Genomic DNA, 21177 nt, shown 5'->3' with positions numbered 1-21177 from the left:
GCATTCTCCAGAACAGTCATCCATGCCAAAGAAACAGATGCTTAAAATGGCCCAAGGAAACAAGTACAGCATTCTCCAGAACAGTCATCCATGCCAAAGAAACAGATGCTTAAAATGGCCCAAGGAAACAAGTACAGCATTCTCCTGAACAGTCATCCATGCCAAAGAAACAGATGCTTAAAATGGCCGAAGACCTAATTACTTTAATCAGGGGTTCCCATCCCCCTCCTGACAAAAGGCCTAGGCAAGAAACTGACTATGATTCCTCTGACCAGGTTTCTTTTTAATCTGATTTCTCTTCTGATCAGGGATATTCTCTCCCACCCTATGAGGACTCTGATGCAGAAGAGTCTATACCTTCAGCCTCTCTGCCTGAGGATTATTCTTTTGGGGAAACCCTGCACACCATGAGGGAGCATTTCCACTGGGAGAGCCAGGATTATTCAGAATCCAAGAAAAGGCTCAGACTTTCTTTTATTGCCTCAGCACAGGCCCCTGGCTATTCCCCCTGTGCTTGATATTGTTGATGATGATGTTCTTCGTCTCACTTTGCTGCAGTCAAAACCTGTGGGTAGTCCGCTGTCCTCGGTCGGCCCGAATACCAAAGAGCTAGTCTGGCGTCGGTCATAGTTGCCCAGAGCTGATGTCAGTACGTAGTAGTACTTAAGCGCATGACCAACGCCATATCCTCAGTCTTTCTTGCCGCGTGGTCCGAAGCAGAAGCAGCATTTGCAAGTGCCGTTCGGCGTTCTGAAATTTTCATTTATCGAGTTTCAGACCGAAGACCAAGTTGGGCTAAGTACCCCGTTGGGGAAATTTTTGTCTTTTCTTGCCTCAGTTATCCGGATGTCAGAAAAAGTTAATAATTGCATTTCTTGTGGGAAACAGATACCTCATAGGGATTATCATTCTTTCTGTATTCCTTGCTTAGGGCCTGAGCACGACGTGGTCGGGTGTCGCTTTTGTGCTAGATTTAATAAGCGCACCATTAAAAGGAGATTAGACTGTGCTAGGCTTGTTTTCGGTAAGCGGTGTAACTATAACTATAACATGCCGTCGGATCCTCCGATGCCCGCTACCGCTAAAAAGCGTAAAGATAAATCTTTGAGGTCTAAACCGGATGAGTCGTCTGTTGCGGACGCCGGTTCTTCAGAGCCACCGGTTGAATCTGTGGATCCTGCCGTGGGTTCGGCTGAATCCCAGGGGGAACCTTTACTTTTGCAGGAGTTGGCCTCTCAGGAGGTAGTCCCGGCTGAGGGTGCTTCTCAGGTATCTGTAGTTCCATCTTTACAAAAGGTTATTAGGCCTTCTACTTCAGTGGCTAAAGGCCATGCTAAGGCCAAACCTTGTCTTGTTGGCCCTGGTCATAGTTCTAACTCTCCAGCTCCTGTTCCTAAAAAGCATATGTTGAAAATGGCAGAGGACTTGATTACTTTGATCAGGGGTTCTATGCCCCCCCCAGAGAAGAGGCCTAGGCTGGAGGCAGATTTAGAGGGAATGGATCATTCTTCAGACTACTCTGATTCCTCAGCTGAAGAAATTCAGGATTTTCCTTCCTATTCAGATTCGGATGCAGAGGACTCCTGTCCTTCTGCTTCCCCTCCAGAGGATTTTTCTTTTTCTGAGACCTTACATTCCATGAGGGAACATTTCAAGTGGGAAGGTCAGGATTTTTCAGATTCTCAGAAAAGGCTTAGGGAATTTTGTTTTGCCTCAGCATAGGCCCTTGGCTATTCCTCCTGTCTTAGATGTTGTTCAGGATGTTTTTCTGAATCTTCCCTTAATCCTGATTCTTTGCCTCCTGCCCTGTTAAGCCAGACAGGTATTACAGAGTTCCAGAAGCACATAAGTATTTGTACAAGAGTCCTAGAGCTGATCCGAAACTATTATTCAAGGTCCGAAGGGTGTTAGGGCTTCTGTGGCTAAGAATCCAGTTCCTTTGGATAAAGATTCTAGAGCGTTAGATAGGTGAGGGAAAAAGTGTACACCTCCTCTACTAGCTATGAGGGCTTTGAATTGCCAATTTCATATGCTAAAGTATCAGAACTTTTGTTAAGCCAATTGAAATCTAAGGTGGATGCTTTATCTGAGGGTATAGAGTGTAAGGAGCTCCAGGAGTTGGTTCATGCATCAGATCAAGTTGGCAAACATTCTTTGCAGTGTGGTTTGATGCTCTTCAGGCTTCTTCCAGGGTGGCTGCTACAGGTTCAGTTATTAAGTAGACATGCCTGGCTTAAGGATCAAAATTTGTCAGAGCATGTTAAGGCTCGGATTTTGGATGCTCCTCTTCAATCTGAAGTACTTTTTGGTCCTCCTGTGGAATCAGTTTTGAAAAAGATGGAAGATAAGGCTAAGTCTATGCAGACGGTCAAGGATTTTATGCAGGTGCAGCCCCCTAAGTTTAGTAGGAATTGGCCTGCTAGAGGATGGTCTTATCCTTCTTTAGACTATCAGTCTAAGGGCAGGTCTAGACGTGGTAGAGGCAGGGCTCACGCTCAGGGTTCTTTCAGACCTAGGACTTGGAGTTCTCCTGCACAGTCTTCTGGTGAGGGCAGGGGTCAGTCCTTTCGTAAACAGACCCAATGACCTGCATCTTCAGCTGCCAGATCCTTCTTTACTGGCAGCTCCTCTAGGAGGAAAGTTGGAACTTTTCAAACAAAACTGGCATTTGGTCACCCAGGACAAATGGGTGTTGGATATAATAAATCAAGGTTACAAGTTTTATTTTCACACTTTTCCTCCTTTCAAAGGCATGCCGGGTGTGCCTCCTCAGCAAAGGCTGGAGGCTCAGGGGCAAATTTCTTTGCTTCTGCAGATGGGGGCAATTCAGGTGGTCCCTCCGTCAGAAGTAGGCCTAGGATTTTATTCCCGTCTATTCCTAGTGCCAAAGAAAGGAAGCACTTGGAGGCCAATTCTGGATTTGTCCATTCTCAATACCTACCTAGACATTCCAAAGTTCAAGATGTTAACATTGCAACAACTTCTGCCTATGCTAGGCAAAGATCACTGGATGGTAACCCTGGATCTCAGAGGCCTATCTTCACATCCCTATCAGGCCCAGCTGCAGGAGATTCCTGAGATTTCGGGCTGGTACTTCTCATTATGAGTTCTCTGCATTGCCCTTTGGTTTATCTACTGCGGGGTATTCACAAAAGTTCTGGCTCCTGTAATTGCTTTCTTCAGACAGAGAGGAATACAAATTTATCCTTATCTGGACGATTGCCTGATTCTTGCTCAAGACAAAGACAAGTTACTACAACATCTCCAGTATGTAATGGCAGTTTTAAGGTGCCTAGGGTATTCTGTGAACGAAATAAAGTCCAGTCTAGTGCCCTCTCAAGACATGTGCTTTCTGGGTGTGAGACTGAATACAGCTTCTCAGATGGCATTTCTGACCCCGGACAAACAAAGAACTCTTCATCTATACTTCCAGCAGTTATCAGTAATGTCCAGGCTGACTGCAAGGACAGTCCTTCAAGCCTTGGGGTTCATGGCATCTTGCATTCTAGTACTTCCCAATGCCAAACTGCATATGAGGAAGCTACAATGGTATCTCAAAAGTGTGTGGACTCAACACTGCCACGGTTTGGACACTGTCATTCGGATTATACCTTGCATCCAGAAGGAATTCTTGTGGTGGGCTCAGGAATGTCACCTAAACAAAGGGACTCTCTGTGACCCGACCAGAGGCGAGTCAGATCTAACGACGGATGCCTCGGACTTGGCTTGGGAGCACACTTCAATGGGAAATGGATACAAGACATGTGGTCTCCCAAACTACTACATTTGCATATCAACATGAAAGAGGTGTTAGCAGTCCAATTTGCTTTGATGGCCTTCAAGGACCTACTTCAGGGACAGGTGTTGATTCAGGCAGACAACACAACAGTCATGTGGTACATCAACAAGCAGGGGAACCCATTCCTACCCTCTTTGCAGACAAGCAATGATTTTGTGGGAGACTGCTCTGAGTTTGCAAATCAATCTTCAAGCGGTTTCTGCCAGGAGCACAGAACTCCCTAGCAGATGTATTGAGCAGGCAAATAGTGGATCCCCACGAGTGGAAACTGGATCCTCAGGTATTCAAACAATTGGCCGTGGCTTGGGGAACTCCAGACATAGATCTGTTAAACTTCTCCACTGAATTTTCAACTGCCAAAATTTTGCACAAAGATGTTCCACCCAAATGCTTGGAAAGTGGATGCTCTATCTTTCAGTTGGAACAACCTTCACGTCTATGCTTTCCCTCCTCTGCCTCTTCTTCCCAAGGTACTCTTGAAATTCAGGCGGGACAAGCCTTCCAAGATTCTAATAGCACCAGATTGGCCACGTCAGCATTGGTATCCTCTGCTGAGGAGTCTAATTCAGGAGCTTCCTTGGCCTTTGCCACAGATTCCTCATTTGTTATCCCAGTCAAACAATCATTTTCTCAATGTCAGGGTGCAGTCCCTGCATCTAACAACCTGGCATTATTCTGTATTAGAGCCGGTGGGGTCTCAGCTTCCTCAACAGGTTTTAGATGTCATTTTGGAAGCCAGGCTGACCTAGTACTTTCGAAAGTTTATGCTGATAAATGGAGGAGATTTTTTCTATGGAGCACAGCAAAGGGCTTTGATGTTTCAGTACCTAATTTGAGTTTTGCACTACAGTACCTTACTGAATTACTGGACAAGGGTTTGTCATTCTCTTCTGTGAAAGTTCATGCTGCAGCCATTTCTGCTCATTATGATTGTGACCCTCCTTTATTTTCTCACCCTTTGTTCAAACAATTTCTTAGAGGGGCAAAAAATATAAGACCCCCACGTAGAGCTCCTACTCCTTCCTGGGATCTCAATTTTGTGTTGGAGAAGCTTACTTTACCTCCTTTTGAACCTGCAGCTACGTCTGAGTTGAAGTTTTTGTCCTGGAAAGCTGCTTTTTTGTTGGCCATTACTTCTGCTAGGAGGGTATCTGAATTGCAGGCACTCATGGCAGTCGAACCCTTTCTGATATTCCATAAGGATAGAGTTTCTTTGCGTACTAATCCTACTTTTATGCCTAAAGTGATTTCTAATGTGGCCTTGAACCAGTCTATTCATTTGCCTACTTTTTATGCTGATCCCCAAAATAAGGGGGAAAAAGTCTTACATTCTTTGGATATCCACAGGCAGTTACGTTATATTTGAGCAGAACTAAAGAGTTCAGACAGACTCAACAATTATTTGTTTCCTTTGCTTTGGGTTCACAAGGGAAAGCTGTTTCAAAGCAGACTATTTCTAAGTGGATTGGTCAATGTATTGCTTTTTGTTATTCTCATCATGGGAAGAATGTTCCTGCTGGAATCAGACCTCATTCTACTAGGGCTACTGCCACATCTACTGCTTTTTTGAGGGGGGTAGCTACTAAGGATATTTTGGAGGCAGCTACTTGGAGTTCAGTACACACTTTTACTAAGCATTACCATCTCCCTCTTTATTCCAAGTCCAGGGCTGGGTTTGCCACTGCAGTTTTACAGGGCATGTTAGCAGCTCCTAATGCTGTTTAGTTTGCCAGCCTCCCTTTTCCTTTGCTTTGGGATTCTACCCACAGGTTATGACTGCAGCAATGTGAGACGAAGAACATAGTACAGTTTTGTACCTACCATAAATGTAGATGTTCGCGGATCTACATTGCTGCAGTCCTATTATCCCTCCCTCCTTCCCCTCTATAGTTTTGGGGTTGCTGTGTTGCTTTTTGGGATACCCTTTATTTCCACACTGGTGGTTTTTGGGTGTTTACAATTTTGGCTCTGGCCTTTCATTTTTAGGCCTTCTGACATCTGGGGCAAGAAAGACTGAGGATATGGCGTCGGTCATGCGCTTAAGTACTACTACGTACTGACGTCAGCTCTGGGCGACTATGACCGATGCCAGACTAGCTCTTTGGTATTCGGGCCGACCGAGGACAGCGGACTACCCACAGGTTATGACTGCAGCAATGTAGATCCTCGAACATCTACATTTATGGTAGGTACAAAACTGTACTTTTTCTCTGAATCCAGTCTGTCTCCTGATTCTTTACCCCCTTCACCAGTCAAGCCAGACAGGTACTACAGGGTCCCTGACTCTCATAAATTTCTTTACAAAAACTCTGCTGCAGACCCAGAAACCTTTTCTCAGGGTCCTAAAGGGGTTAAGGCTTCCACTCCTAAAAACCCTGTTCCCTCTGATAGGGATTCCAGAGCTCTGGATAGATGGGGGAAAAAAGTTTACACTTCTGCTACTTTAGCTGTAAGGGCTTTAAACTGCCAGTTTCACATGCTTAAATATCAACAGTACCTCCATGTCCTTGTTAAAGCAGAAAATGGTTTCAATCTCAGAAAGTCCTGACACTAAGGAAATGCAGGATTTATTGCATGCAGCTGAACAAGTGGGAAAGCATACTCTACAAAGTGGTTTTGATTCATTAGAGGCTTCTTGTAGAGCCGCAGTTACAGGCTCTGTTATTCGAAGGCATGCTTGGTTAAAAGAACAAAGTTTACCTGAACATGTTAAAGTAAAATTATTGGATGCTCCACTGCAGCATGATACTTTGTTTGGTGTTAAGGCAGAAGAAGTGTTAAAGAAAATGGAGGATAAATCAAAATCAATGCAGACAATGAAGGATTTCTTACAGGTTCAACCACCTAGGTTTAGCAGAAACTGGCCTTCAAAAGATTGGTCCTTTCCGGTGTCAGACAAGCCACAAAGAAGCGGATACAGACACCCAAGAGGCAGATCTCAGCCCCAAGGCTCCTACAGACCTAAACAGTGGGGTGCTTCAGCCTCCAAAGGAGAAGACAAATCACAACCTTATTGGAAACCGTCCCAATGACTTTCCTCTACAGATGCTAAGCACTTACCATTTGGCAGCACCCCTAGGGGGAAAGCTAGCACTTTTCTCAAAAAATTGGCACATAATCACCCAGGACAAATGGGTACTGAATATTGTTTCTCAGGGTTACAGGTTCCACTTCCCACACACTTCCAAAATCAAAAGGTATGCAGGACCTGCCACAACACCAATGGGCAGAGGCACAAAAACAAATTGCCGCTCTCATGGACATGGGAGCTATTCAAAGAGTACCACAGCAAGAACAGGGGCAAGGATTTTACTCAAGACTTTTCTTAGTACCCAGAAAGGACAAAGCCTGGAGACCAATACTGGAGCTGTCAATCCTAAATACTTTCCTGGATGTTCCAAAATTCAAAATGTTAACACTACAGCAACTTCTACCCATGCTAGGCAAGAAGGCTTGGCTAGTAACTTTGGACCTCAAGGAGGCATACCTGCATGTCCCAATCAGACAATCTTGCAGAAGATACCTCAGATTCATAGCAGGCTCAATGCATTACCAATTCTCTGCACTGCCCTTTGGCTTATCTACTGTGCCCAGGGTGTTCACGAAATGCCTGGCACCAGTAATTGCATTTTGCAGACAAAAAGGAATTCAAATATATCCCTACTTGGACGACTGCCTTATTCAAGCAGAGAGCAAGGACATTCTTCTAAAGCATCTGACATTTGTAAAAAGGTTACTAATTTGCCTAGGGTACACAGTAAATGAAAAGAAATCAAAACTAGTGCCCTCTCAAGAGATAATATTCCTGGGTGCAAGCTTAAATACAACTGCCCAGATGGTTTATCTCACGCCAGGCAAACAAAGGCAACTGACTCATTACTTTCAAATGATGGCAACAAAGACCCAGCTCCCTGCAAGAAAAATTCTGCAGGCCCTGGGCTTCATGGCGTCCTACATTCTACTAATTCCATGTGCAAGACTGCATATGAGGAAACTACATTGGTATCTAAAAAGTGTTTGGACTCAACATTGCCACAGCCTGGAGACAATCATAACTTTAATTCCCTGCCTACAACAGGAGTTTCGATGGTGGTCCCAAGCCTGTCACCACAACAAGGGACAGCCTTTCACCTTACCTACAGCCAGGCAGACAATAACAACGGATGCATCGGATTATGCCTGGGGGCACGTATGTCAGGAAAATGTATTCAGGGCACGTGGCCCAAGGAACAAATGCATCTTCACATCAATCAGAAAGAGATGCTAGCTGTACTGAATGCCCTGACAGCTTTCAAGGACCTTCTACATCCAGGACCACTACTAATAAAGACGGACAATACCACAGTTATGTGGTACATAAACGAGCAAGGGGGGCACACATTCCTACCCCCTTTGCAGGCAAGCCATGACTTTGTGGAACACAGCACTGACCTATCAAGTACATCTGCAGGCACAATTCCTGCCAGGAAAAAAAATACACTGGCAGACAAACTAAGCAGAAATCTCATGGATCCTCATGAATGGAAACTAAATCCACAGGTGTTCAGCATGATAACAAGGAAATGGGGACGCCCAGACATAGATCTTTTTGCCTACCCTCACAATTGCCAAATACAGAAATTATGCACAAGAACTTATCATTCTCAAGCATGGAAAGTGGATACTCTATCATTCAGCTGGAAAACCCTGACAGTTTATGCCTTCCCTCCACTGCCTCTTCTTACCAAGGTGTTCCTAAAATCAGACAAGAGAGGCCAAAAATGATCCTGATTGCCCCAGACTGGCCAAGCCAGCACTGGTATCCAATCCTAAAGAGCTTGTCTCAAGGCCCAGCCTGGCCTTTACATCAAATTCCTCATCTTCTGACTCAACAAAACCATCAGATACTCCAGAGTCAACTCAGAACCTTAAATCTGGCAGCATGGCAGATAATGTAGCCACTCAGACTGCACTTCTCTCTAAAGCTGTTATGGATGTCATTTTAGAAGCCAGGAGGCCCAGCACTAGGAAATCTTATGCAGAAAAATGGAAGAGATTCTGTGCTTGGAACCAGGCACAAGGGCTCGAACCACTTGTCCCAAATATACCACAGATTTTACAATACATAACTGAGATGCTGGGAAAAGGCCTATTTTTCTTGTCATTTAAGATCCATGCCTCTGCCATTTCAGCTCATTACAATACGGAACCTCCTATTTTTTCACATCCTCTTCTAAGACAGTACCTCAGAGGGGCAAAAAACATAAGACCCCCAAGGAGAGCACCAATGCCAACTTGTGATCTCAATTTTGTTTTAGAAAAGCTCACACTGCCTCCTTTTGAGACAGCCAGCACAGCTGTTATAAAATTCTTATCATGGAAAACTGCTCTGCTCCTAGCAATAACTTCAGCAAGAAGAGTCTCAGAGTTACAGGCATTAATGGCTGTGGAACCTTTCATCATTTTTCACCAGGACAGGGTTTCTCTTTGGACAAACCCAACATTCATGCCAAAAGTGGTTTCCAATGTGGCTCTGAACCAAACCATTCATTTACCAACTTTCTACCCAAACCCCCAGAATAAAGGGGAGAGACTTCTGCACGCCTTGGATATACACAGACAGCTATGATTCTACTTGGACAAAACAAAAGCTTTCAGAAAAACTGAACAACTGTTTGTAGCCTATGCTGCAGGATCACAAGGAAAGCCTATCACAAAGCAGACAATTTCAAAATGGATAGGACACTGCATTCGCTTCTGTTATGCACAACATGGCAAATCAGTGCCTAAGGGCATTAGGCCACATTCTACCAGAGCAGCAGCTACTTCAGCAGCCTTTCTCAGAGGAGTACCAACCAAAGACATTTTAGAAGCTGCAACCTGGAGTTCAGTGCACGCTTTCACCAAGCACTATCACTTACCTCTCTACTCTAAATCCAGAGCAGGTTTTGCCACTGCAGATGTTCATCGTGTTACACTGCTGCAGTCATCACACTTGGGTTATCCTGCCGTCAGGCGGTCGCGCAGTCGGCCAGAGTTCCAAAGTCTTGGTCCGGTGTCAGTTGCTGTCTCCTCTTCCCTGACGTCAAGTGCGCCAGGGGTATATAAGATGCATCCGGCGCCATTTTCTTCAGTCTTTCTTGCCATGCGGTGCCCGAAGCAAAAGCAGTTCGCATGTGCCGGTCGGCCGGCTCCTGAGATTTTCGAAGTCGAATTTCAGATCCAGAGTCTTCAATAAAGCTAAGTACCCCGTTGGGGAAACTTTTTTCTTGCCTCAGACCGATGTCAGAAAAAGTTAATAATTGTATTTCTTGTGGGAAGCAAATACCTCACAAGGACTTCCACTCTTACTGTATTCCATGCCTAGGCCCTGATCACGATGTCACTAGTTGTCGGTTTTGTGCTAGATTTAACAAACGCACTATAAAACAACGTTTTGATTTTGCTTTGCACTACTATGGCCGAAGGCTCAGCAATGCCGTCAGAACAACCGATGACCGCAATTCATAAAAAACACAAAGACGAGGATAAAGAAAGGCATCCGAGGTCCAAAACAGACGACGAAGCCTCTTCTAGGCCGTTCGCCGGTTCTCGGTGAGGTGCTTTCGCAGCCCCTGACACCCACTACCTCAGAGCCACAGGCCGCCTCCGACTCCCACGTGGAGACAACTAGGCCTGTGGAAACTCGAGGTATTGGGCCTACGGAAACTAATCCTTCAGATGGGTCCGGAGCCTCTGAGCAGGCATCGACTTTTGAGGGTGTTTTCAGACCTTCACAACTTACCATTAAAGCAACAGCCAAGACAAAAACACCATTAAAGACAAAGAAGCAAGTACAGCATTCTCCTGGACAGTCCTCCATGCCTAAGAAACAGATGCTTAAAATGGCCGAAGACCTCATTACTCTAATCAGGGGTTCCCATACCCCTCCTGAGAAAAGGCCTAGGCATAATACAGACTATGATTCCTCAGATCAGGTTTCCATTTCCTCTGATTCCTCTTCAGACCAGGGATACTCTCTACCCCCCTATGAGGACTCTGATGCTGAAGAATCTATCCCTTCAGCCTCTCCTCCTGTGGATTACTCTCTTGGGGAAACCTTGCATACCATGAGGGAGCATTTCCATTGGGAAAGTCAGGATTATTCAGAATCCAAGAAAAGGCTCAGGGACTTCTTTTATTGCCTCAGCACAGGCCCCTTGCTATTCTGCCTGTGTTAGATATTGTGGATGATGTGTTCTTTGAATCCAGCTTATCTCTTGATTCTTTGCCCCCCTGCACCAGCCAAGCCAGATAGGTACTATAGAGTCCCAGACTCTCACAAGTTTCTTTATAAAAAACGTTCTGCTGACCCAGAAACCATTTCCCAGGGTCTCAAAGGGGTTAAGGCTTCCATTGCAAAAAATCCAGTCCCCTCTGACAGAGATTCTAGAGCATTGGATAGATGGGGAAGAAAGTTTACACTTCTGCAACTTTAGCAGTAAGGGCTTTAAATTGCCAGTTTCACATGCTTAAGTACCAACAATATTTAATGGCTCAGTTAAAACAGAAAATGCTTACAAGCTCAGAAGCTCCTGACTATAAAGAAATGCAGGATTTATTGCACGCAGTTGAACAGGTGGGAAAACATACTCTGCAATGTGGTTTTGATTCTTTGGAGGCCTCTTGCAGAGCTGCAGTTACAGGTTCTGTGATTCGAAGACATGCTTGGTTAAAAGAACAGAGTTTACCTGACCATGTTAAGGCAAAATTATTGGATGCTCCTTTACAGCATGATACCTTGTTTGGTGTTAAGGCAGAAGAGGTGTTAAAGAAAATGGAGGATAAAGCTAAATCTATGCAAACAGTCAAAGATTTCTTACAGGTACAGCCACCTCGTTTTAGCAGAAATTGGCCTACAAAGAATTGGTCCTTTCCAGTATCAGACAGGCCACAGAGAGGCAGATACAGATGCCCAAGAGGAAGATCTCAACCCCAAGGCTCTTATAAACGATGACAGTGGGGTACCTCAAACCCAAATGGCGGAGAGGACAAGTCTCAACCTTACAGGAAACAGTCCCAATGACTGCCCCCTTCGTATGCCAAGCACTTCCCTTTTGGCAGCCCCCTTAGGGGGGGAACTTGCACTTTTTTCTCAAAATTGGAAAACAATTACCCAAGACAATTGCGTTCTGAATATTGTGTCTCAAGGTTACAGGTTCCACTTTCACACTTTCCCGAGGCTAAAAGGAATGCCAAACCTGCCACAGAATCAATGGGCAGAGGCTCAAAAACAAATTTCAGCCCTCATGGACATGAGCGCTATTGAAACAGTAACACAGCAGGAACAAGGACAAGGATTTTACTCATGGCTCTTCCTGGTCCCCAGAAAGGACAAAGCCTGGAGACCCATACTAGACCTTTCAACTATAAATACTTACTTGGATGTTCTGAAATTCAAAATGTTGACACTACAGCAGCTTCTTCCCATGCTGGGCAAGAAGGCTTGGCTTGTTACTTTGGACCTCAAATAGGCATACCTGCATGTCCCTATCAGACAAGATTGCAGAAGATACCTCAGATTCAAAGCTAGTACAATGCACTACCAATTCTCTGCACTGCCCTTTGGCTTATCTACTGCACCCAGGGTCTTTTCAAAGTGCCTGGCACCAGTAATTGCTTTTTGCAGACAAAAAGGAATTCAAATATATCCATACCTGGAAGACTGCCTCATTCAAGCAGAGAGAAAGGACATTCTTCTAAAGCATCTGACGTTTGTAAAAAGGTTGCTAATTTGTCTGGGGTACACAGTAAACGAAAAGAAGTCAAAGCTAGTGCCCTCACAACAGATAATATTCCTGGGTGCCAGCTTAAATACAACGGCCCAGATGGCTTATCTCACGCCAGACAAACAAGGACAAACTGACTCAATATTTTCAATTGCTGGCAAAAAAGTCCCATCTCCCTGCAAGAAAACTTCTGCAGGCCCTGGGATTCATGGCATCTTGCATACTACTAATTCCATATGCCAGGCTGCATATGAGGAAATTAAAATGGTACCTAAAAAGTGTTTGGACTCAACGCTCTAACAGTTTAGAAACAGTAATACCAGTAATTCCCTGCCTACAACAGGAGTTTCGATGGTGGGCACAGGCATGTCACCTAAACAAGGGTCAGCCTTTCACTCTACCCACAGCCAGGCAGACTTGTAACAACAGATGCTTCGGATCACGCCTGGGGAGCACACATGGCAGGCAAATGTATTCAGGGCAAGTGGACCACAGACCAATTGCATCTTCACATCAATCAAAAAGAGATGTTGGCTGTTCAAAATGCCCTAACAGCTTTCAAGGACCTTCTGCATCCAGGACAATTACTATTAAGGACAGACAACACCACAGTAATGTGGTACATAAACAAGCAAGGGGGCACTCATTCTTGTCCCCTATGCAGGCAAGCCATGACCTTGTGGAACATTAGCTCTAACTAACTTATCAAGTTCATCTGCAAGCACAATTCCTGCCAGGAAAGAAAAATACTCTGGCAGACGATCTATGCAGAAATATCATGGACCCTCATGAATGGAGATTGAATCCACAAATCTTCAACATAACGCAAAAATGGGGGTGCCCAGACATAGATCTTTTTGTCTCCCCACTGAATTGCCAACTACAAAAATTCTGCACAAGGACTTACCACACACAAGCATGGAAAGTGGATGATCTTTCGTTCAGCTGGAAAAGCCTAAAAGTTTATGCCTTCCCACCACTGCCTCTCCTTTCAAAGGTACTCCTAAAAGCCAGACAAGAAAAACCACAGCTGATCCTGATTGCTCCAGACTGGCCACGACAGCACTGGTACCCAATCTTAAAAGAACTTAGCTCAAGCCCACCATGGATTTTGCCTCAAATTCCACACCTTCTGACTCCACAAAACAATCAGATCCTGCACGGTCAGCTCAAAACCCGGCTGCATGGCAGATTCATTAGTCAAACAGGCAACACCTCTCTCTAAAGCTGTTATGGATGTCATTTTGGAGGCCAGGAGGCCTAGCATCAGGAAATCTTACTCAGAAAAATGGAAGAGATTATGTGCCTGGAACCAGGCTCAAAGCCTTGACCCTCTTGACCCAAACATTCCTCAGATTTTACAATACTTAACCGAGATGCTGGACAAAGGCCTATCCTTCTCATCAATTAAGATCCACGCCTCTGCCGTTTCAGCTCATTACAACACGGATCCTCCATTGTTCTCTCATCCCTTGCTAAAGCAGTACCTCAGAGTGGCTAAAAACAGAAGACCACCCCGGAGGGCACCAACACCAACTTGGGACCTCAATTTTGTTTTGGAAAAACTGATCTTAACACCTTTTGAGCCAGCCAATACAGCCGATCTAAAATTTTTAACATGGAAAACAGCTCTGCTCCTGGCAGTAACTTCAGCACGAAGAGTCTCGGAGCTACAGGCATTAATGGCAGTGGAATCTTTTATAATATTTCATCAGGACATATTTTCTTTAAGGACAAACCCTACCTTTATGCCAAAGGTGGTATCTAGTGTGGCTCTTAACCAAACCATCCATTTGCCAACTTTTTATCAAAAACCCCCAGAATAAAGGGGAGAAACTACTGCACTCTTTGGACAAACACAGGCAACTACGCTTCTACCTGGACAAAACAAAAGCTTTCAGGAAAACTGAGCAACTGTTTGTAGCATATGCTGCAGGATCACAGGGCAAGGCTATCTCAAAGCAGACTATTTCCAAATGGATAGGACACTGTATTCATTACTGCTACACACAACATGGAAAATCAGTCCCTAATAACATTATGCCACATTCTACCAGAGCAACAGCCACTTCAGCAGCCTTTCTCAGAGGAGTACCAACCAAGGAAATTTTGGAGGCTGCAAGTTGGAGTTCAGTGCACACCTTTACCAAGCATTACCACTTGCCTCTTTACTCTAAATCCAGAGCAGGATTTGCCACTGCAGTTCTGCAGGGCCTCATAGCCAATCCTAACTCTTTGTAGACCAGCCACCCAACCGTAGCTTTGGGATGCTACCCAAGTGTGATGACTGCAGCAGTGTAACACTATGAACATAGTACAGTTTTGTACCTACCATAAATGTAGATGTTCGAGTGTTCACACTGCTGCAGTACAGGTTACCCTCCCTCCATCCCCTTTGTCCTAGCTGGACGTATCTATACCTGTCTGTCCTGTACAACCTTTGTGGTGTATTTGCTGGTAGCTGAAGGTGTTGTTTTCATTTTCTATGTATGTTTCATTAGCAATATGTATTGCCTACCTACTTGGGGGCACCTGACATCTGGGGCAAGAAAAACTGAAGAAAATGGCGTCGGATGCATCTTATATACCCCTGGCACACTGACGTCAGGGAAGAATCGACAGCAACCGACGCCGGACCAAGACTTTGGAACTCTGGCCGACTGCGGGACCGCCTGACGGCAGGATAACCCAAGTGTGATGACTGCAGCACTGTGAACACTCTAACATCTACATTTATGGTAGGTACAAAACTGTACTTTCTGCAGAGCCTGGTAGCCTCTCCAAATCCAATTTAGACCCAGCCGTCCAACCTCAGCTTTGGGTTTCAACCCAAGTGTAATGACTGCAACAATGAAACACGATGAACATAGTACAGTTGTGTACCTACCATAAATGTAGATGTTCGAATGTATTCACTGTTGCAGTCCAGGTTACCCTCCCACCATTCCCCTTTTTTCTTTGCTGGGACTTATCGCACTTCTCAACTCTATACAACCTATGTGGTGTATTTGCTTGTAGATAAAGGATATGTTTATATTAGTGCATGCATACTTTTTTGTATAATTTATTCTTTTCAGCCTTCCTATCTGGGGGAGCTGACATCTGGGGCAAGAAAAACTGAAGAAAATGCCGTTGGTTGCATCTTTTATACCCCTGGCGCACTGACGTCAGGGAAGAGGCGACAGCAACTGATGCCGGACCTAGACTTTGGAACTCGGGCCGACTGCGGGTAGCCTGCCAGCAGGATAACCCAAGTGTAATGACTGCAACAGTGAATACACTCGAACATCTACATTTATGGTAGGTACACAACTGTACTTTTCTCTTGGCTCCTCATGTTTGACATTTCATAGAGATAGGGTAACTCTACAGAAATATCCCCTTGATGCTAAAAGTCTCCACTGAAGCCAACCTTATCCAGTGGATTTGTTTTCCTGATTTCTTCCAACAAGAAAGAATGGGAATGTACTCTTTCGGGCAGAGAATATCCACCGTTGTATGGGCATGTAACATCCGTTGAGCTTTTCTGCTGAGGACAGGTGACAAAGGCTGTCTGTAATGATACAATTTTTTTCGCCTCCTTTTCCAAAGGAAAGCAATGACAACATAGTTAAAGCTCACCCTGATAAGACGGTTGTCTGTCTATGCAGTTTTGCCTTAATAAATACACTGAGCTTCTTACTGCAATACCAACGGTTCATTCAGCTGTAATGGCTGCTGCTTGTTACAGCCTACTTCAGAAATGTGATGCAGGATAATGTTTGGGTAGCAGATACATCGTGTACTCTGCAAGACAAAACTACAGAGAAGGATTTGTTAGGACTCTTCCCTTCTGATACTAAGGGTGGATCTCCTCTTATCAGATACAAAAGTTATATATTTACCATAACTAGTAGTTTTGTAAGATGAGTGCATCCTGCTTAACTTACCCTACCTCTGACACAATTGATCTTGAGTCTGTTTTTCTATTTTATGTTGTAAGGCTTAATTGCATGAGTTTATTATCTAAGATCTGAAGAGGCTTGGCATTGTGTTGCATTATGGGATTGGGAAAAGTGTTTGCCATCCTGGAAAAGTTTCCTGTCGCCCGTAGACTGACTTTTATGCAGGATGGACCTGCTTATCTGTCATTGTAAGTGTTTAAAGTTCATTTAAGTTTTTAGGGCGGCACAGTGGTGCAGCGGTTAATGTTGTCGCCTCACAGCAAGAGGTTCTCCGGTTCGATTCTCGGCTGGGTGCCTTCTGTGTGGAGTTTGCATGTTCTCCCTGTGTTCGCGTGGGTTTCCTCCGGGTACTCTGGTTTCCTCCCACATTCCAAAGACATGCATCTGGAGCATTTCTCCCCGGGCCTCCGCTGAAAACAGGCTCTGTGGAACCTAGTCGGACATTCCCGGTCAACAAATGTTAAATAAATAAAATTAATAAATAAATTAATGTGCGTGAGTGGTTTAGCAGCGTATGGTGCCATGTAAGTTGATGAATGATAATTTACTGATTGGCGTACATGTAAGGAAAGTCATGTGCTGCCATAGTCTGATTGTATGTTGTGTAGTAATTGAGCATGGGAGATGTTGGCTGGCACTCCTGTGTGACTGGTTTGTGCCATGCAACCAAGCTGGAACACATGACCTTCATGGCTGGTATATTTATCATGGGGTGTGTGCACAGTCTGTGTCCCTAAGCATGCGATTATTGAATTTTGATGTAAAACTATTTTTATGAAAAGTAAATGTCTGCGTCTTTCATTCTGACCTGAGCATGCTGTGTTTTCTCGTATTTTGTTGTTCCTTGTAGTGTTGACACTGAAGAAGGGGACTACATGTTCTGCTTTGACAACTCCTTCAGCACAGTTTCAGAGAAGGTCATTTTCTTTGAGCTGATCCTCGATAACATGTACGAGAGTGAAAAGGAGCCAGAGGATTGGAAGCAGTATGTCATGGGCACAGACCTTCTCGATATGAAACTTGAAGATATTCTGGTATGTGCTTGTTAGCTGGTGTGACCACAGAAGGTGGGGGGAGACAAAAAAATGTGAATTAATTCATTACAGTGATGGGGGGGGGGGTGGAGCCATTTCTTGGGTATGGAAAATTAAAAAGGAGCTAAGAGATGCAATCTGTCACATTGACAGACAGTCCAAAGTTGGTGCTTGCAGCAGGATGGATGTTGATAGCTGCTTAATGTTTTAATTTTGGTCAGTACAGTTTCTGTTTTTGAAGCTGTTATGTTTACTTTTGTAGCACAATGTTGAAACACACAGTATGGCAGTAAGATAATACAGTCTAATTTTTCTGTTTTTTAAATTCCTTTATTAATCAAGTAAACCACTAATACCACTTACACCTTTATAGGGGGTTCCTATTAAATCAGCGAACACTTAACTTAGCGAACGCTGTTTAATCGACCCTTTTTATTCGAAGTGGTGAAATCCCGAAAGCATGGAACAGTGACCCCCCCCCCCCCCCCAAAAAAATCACTGGGCCTTTTTCGGGACTTTGCCATTTCCTCCACTGTGGTGCAATCTCTGAGTTGGTATATTTAAGTAGGGGGATGTGGGGGCACCCCCACTTTATTTTGTGTTTTATTACGGAGCAGCAATTTTTTTTCCCTAGGAAAAAAATCGCTGTTACTTGTGTCGGCATTTTGGTGTTTAGACATATTTGGGTCAATTATACAGTGTTCGCCAAGTTAAGCATTCGCTGATATAATATAGACCCTTTACAGGGACCTAGGAGCATGGGCTGCTTAACTGATTCAGGTTTGCACAGAAGGCAGTGTCAATGTTTAGCTATTAATCTAATTAATTTATTATCTGTTTAGCACATGGAGGAGGATATGAGATGGTATACTTATGTCGATGATCCCCTGTACTTTTTGCCTGCGTTTCTCCGCCTAACCTTTTTGCAGTGTGATTTTTCTGAGCAGGTCATTTTGATGTAGCAGCTTTTTAAAGCTTTGTTTGTGACTTCTTTGTAATGTCACTGCTTTCTTTCATCAGGATTCCATAGTTAAATCCATTCACATGTAGACTTTTGTTATATTTCCAAACTTTTGCAGCCATTTCCATGTTTGAAAATGGCAGCATTTGTGATTAGGTTCATAGATAAATACTAGGCTACTATCAGTCTGCAAAATATTGTAACCCTAGCCAACAACCCCAGGTCAAAATCAAACCCTGTACCTTGCATCTGAGGTAAAAATGTTAAACATTATGCTAAGCCCACCCTTTCTTAATGGGTAAGATCTGTGCTTCGCAACACTTGGATCCCTGGTTCACTCCTGATGTCCAGTTAGTTTCTGTGGAGTTATAGCATATTCTTTTGGCTTAAGTGTAGAACACCCTCCTTCTCCTCCCCTCTGCCACTTTACCCAGGTTTGAACATTCCTAACATGATTGACGTGCAAATCCATTACATAATGCACAAATTAACCTTGATTGACAGGTCACCTGCTCATAAATAAAGCAAAACTCCTATTTGGCTGAAATGTTAACTACCATGAATAGTTGCAGTAAACAGAAGTAGTACTGCTTAGTGCAGATCCTTGCATTTTGACAAAAGTCTCAAAATACAAAATAAGTGACAGTAAAAAAACAAGTTGCAGAATAACTGGCAAGTAATATCAAATGATGGTATAAAACTGAATATGTAAACAACTTTTGTCTTCATGGATACTGTTGGGTTACTGTCATCCTACACACAGGTCCTCAAAAGAGGTGCTGTAGTGGGTACAAACAGTAAGAAACTTCAGAATATGTCTCACAAGTATCCTTTTTTCCCAGAACATCTGTGATTTAGCCTTTTCTTGTTTGATAATTTGTTGAGGATTATACTTTGTCAGTAATGTCAGATCTCAGAGTTTCATGCTTCCTGTTCCGAAAGTGCACGTTGGTGCAAATCCTGTTTTTTTGTAAATTACACCAATATTTAAAAAGTGACATACTACACCAAACAATGTACAAACTTTCCAAAAGGAACCCAAAAGAGAGGAACTGAAATGTAGTAAACAGCTTTGGAAATGAGAACGTGTATAAATGGTACATTACAACAGTAACCATAGAAGCACAGTGTTCAGTTCATTGCTGCAATGAGAAACTACTTACTTGATGAATATTCATTACCTGCCTTCTGTGTACTGATCACATAGGTGATGAATATTCATTACCTGCCTTCTGTGTACTGATCACATAGGTAATGAATATTCATTACCTGCCTTCTGTGTACTGATCACATAGGTAATGGATATTCATTACCTGCCTTCTGTGTACTGATCACATAGGTAATGAATGTTCATTACCTGCCTTCTGTGTACTGAACACATAGGTAATGAATGTTCATTACCTGCCTTCTGTGTACTGATCACATAGGTAATGAATGTTCATTACCTGCCTTCTGTGTACTGATCACATAGGTAATGAATATTCATTACCTGCCTTCTGTGTACTGATCACATAGGTAATGAATATTCATTACCTGCCTTCTGTGTACTGATCACATAGGTAATGAATGTTCATTACCTGCCTTCTGTGTACTGATCACATAGGTAATGAATATTCATTACCTGCCTTCTGTGTACTGATCACATAGGTAATGGATATTCATTACCTGCCTTCTGTGTACTGATCACATAGGTAATGAATGTAAATATTGGAAGAGCGTTGCACCACAAGTATTACTATTTCATCTGAGTTTTCAAACTTACTAAACAACCTTTTGCTCCTAGCCCATGCTCCTTATCACCCAGAGACTCCCTATGCTGTGGAATAAAATCCCGGTCCATGTGAGGCAGAGCACCTCGCTGGCTCTGTTCAAGAGAAATCTTGATCAGTGGATGGGAGATCGTAGGTTTACCCCGGGAATCATCTCTGTGTCACTACTGGACAGAGGAAAAACAAACTAATGGGCATATTATTTTTATCATAAGGGGTGGCGTATGCCATAAAACTCTGGGCTAGGCTTATAAATGCCTTAGGGCAGATAGCCTAGTATAATCCTATGAACCTATGAACCAAAATGGCAAAAAAAACAGCTTCAAAGTAACAGCTTCAATAACAGGCTTTCACCATATTAAATCCACAATATATAAAATTTGCTGTTATAAAAGTCAAGTGACGTTGTAATTCCACAACTTTAAAACATGTAGATATCATAAAAACAGAAAAAACGGACGTAAAAGTGAAGAACCCTTTTGATGTAAACAACGGACAAGCGCTTTCAGCTTTTTCAAGCCTTCTTCAGATCCAAATAGGTAAGCTGGGTTCAGTGTTTAAAAGTTGGTATCATCCAATGAAACAGCCTTGACCTTGTCCAGTGTAGCGGTTTTATTGTTCCTCATCCAAGACTGGAGCAGGCAAACTGAGCAGTGTTTTGCTCACGAGTAATCCTAAACCAGAAAGTAGCCTCCTTGTACTATCATCCGCTCATCTACTGATCACATAGGAAGTGAATGTTCATTACCTGCCTTCTGTGTACTGATCACATAGGTAATGAATGTTTATTACTTGCCTTCTGTATACGGATCACATAGGTAATGAATGTTCATTATCTGCCTTCTGTGTGTTGATCACATAGGTAATAAATGTTCATTACCTGCCTTCTATAGGTAATGAATATTCATTACCTGCCTTCTGTG

At 43.6% G+C, this 21177-nt stretch overlaps 1 protein-coding gene across 2 annotated transcripts in view; it reads left to right on the top strand.

Annotated features, from left to right (window-relative positions):
- TMED5 (transmembrane p24 trafficking protein 5) overlaps positions 1-21177 on the top strand; it is a 378250-nt gene that overhangs the window by 121595 nt on the left and 235478 nt on the right. For both annotated transcript variants that reach the window (XM_044085177.1, XR_006366634.1), the window contains exon 3: positions 17341-17524. In XM_044085177.1, coding sequence (XP_043941112.1) covers positions 17341-17524 — 184 coding nt within the window. The remainder of the gene's footprint in view (positions 1-17340; positions 17525-21177) is intronic.

The sequence above is a fragment of the Protopterus annectens genome, chromosome 10.part0 (assembly GCF_019279795.1).
Source record: "Protopterus annectens isolate FY-2018-M chromosome 10.part0, PAN1.0, whole genome shotgun sequence".
Lineage (NCBI taxonomy): Eukaryota > Metazoa > Chordata > Ceratodontiformes > Protopteridae > Protopterus > Protopterus annectens.
Note: the sequence above shows the minus strand (reverse complement) of the source record. Positions and strands in the feature narration are given on the sequence as shown.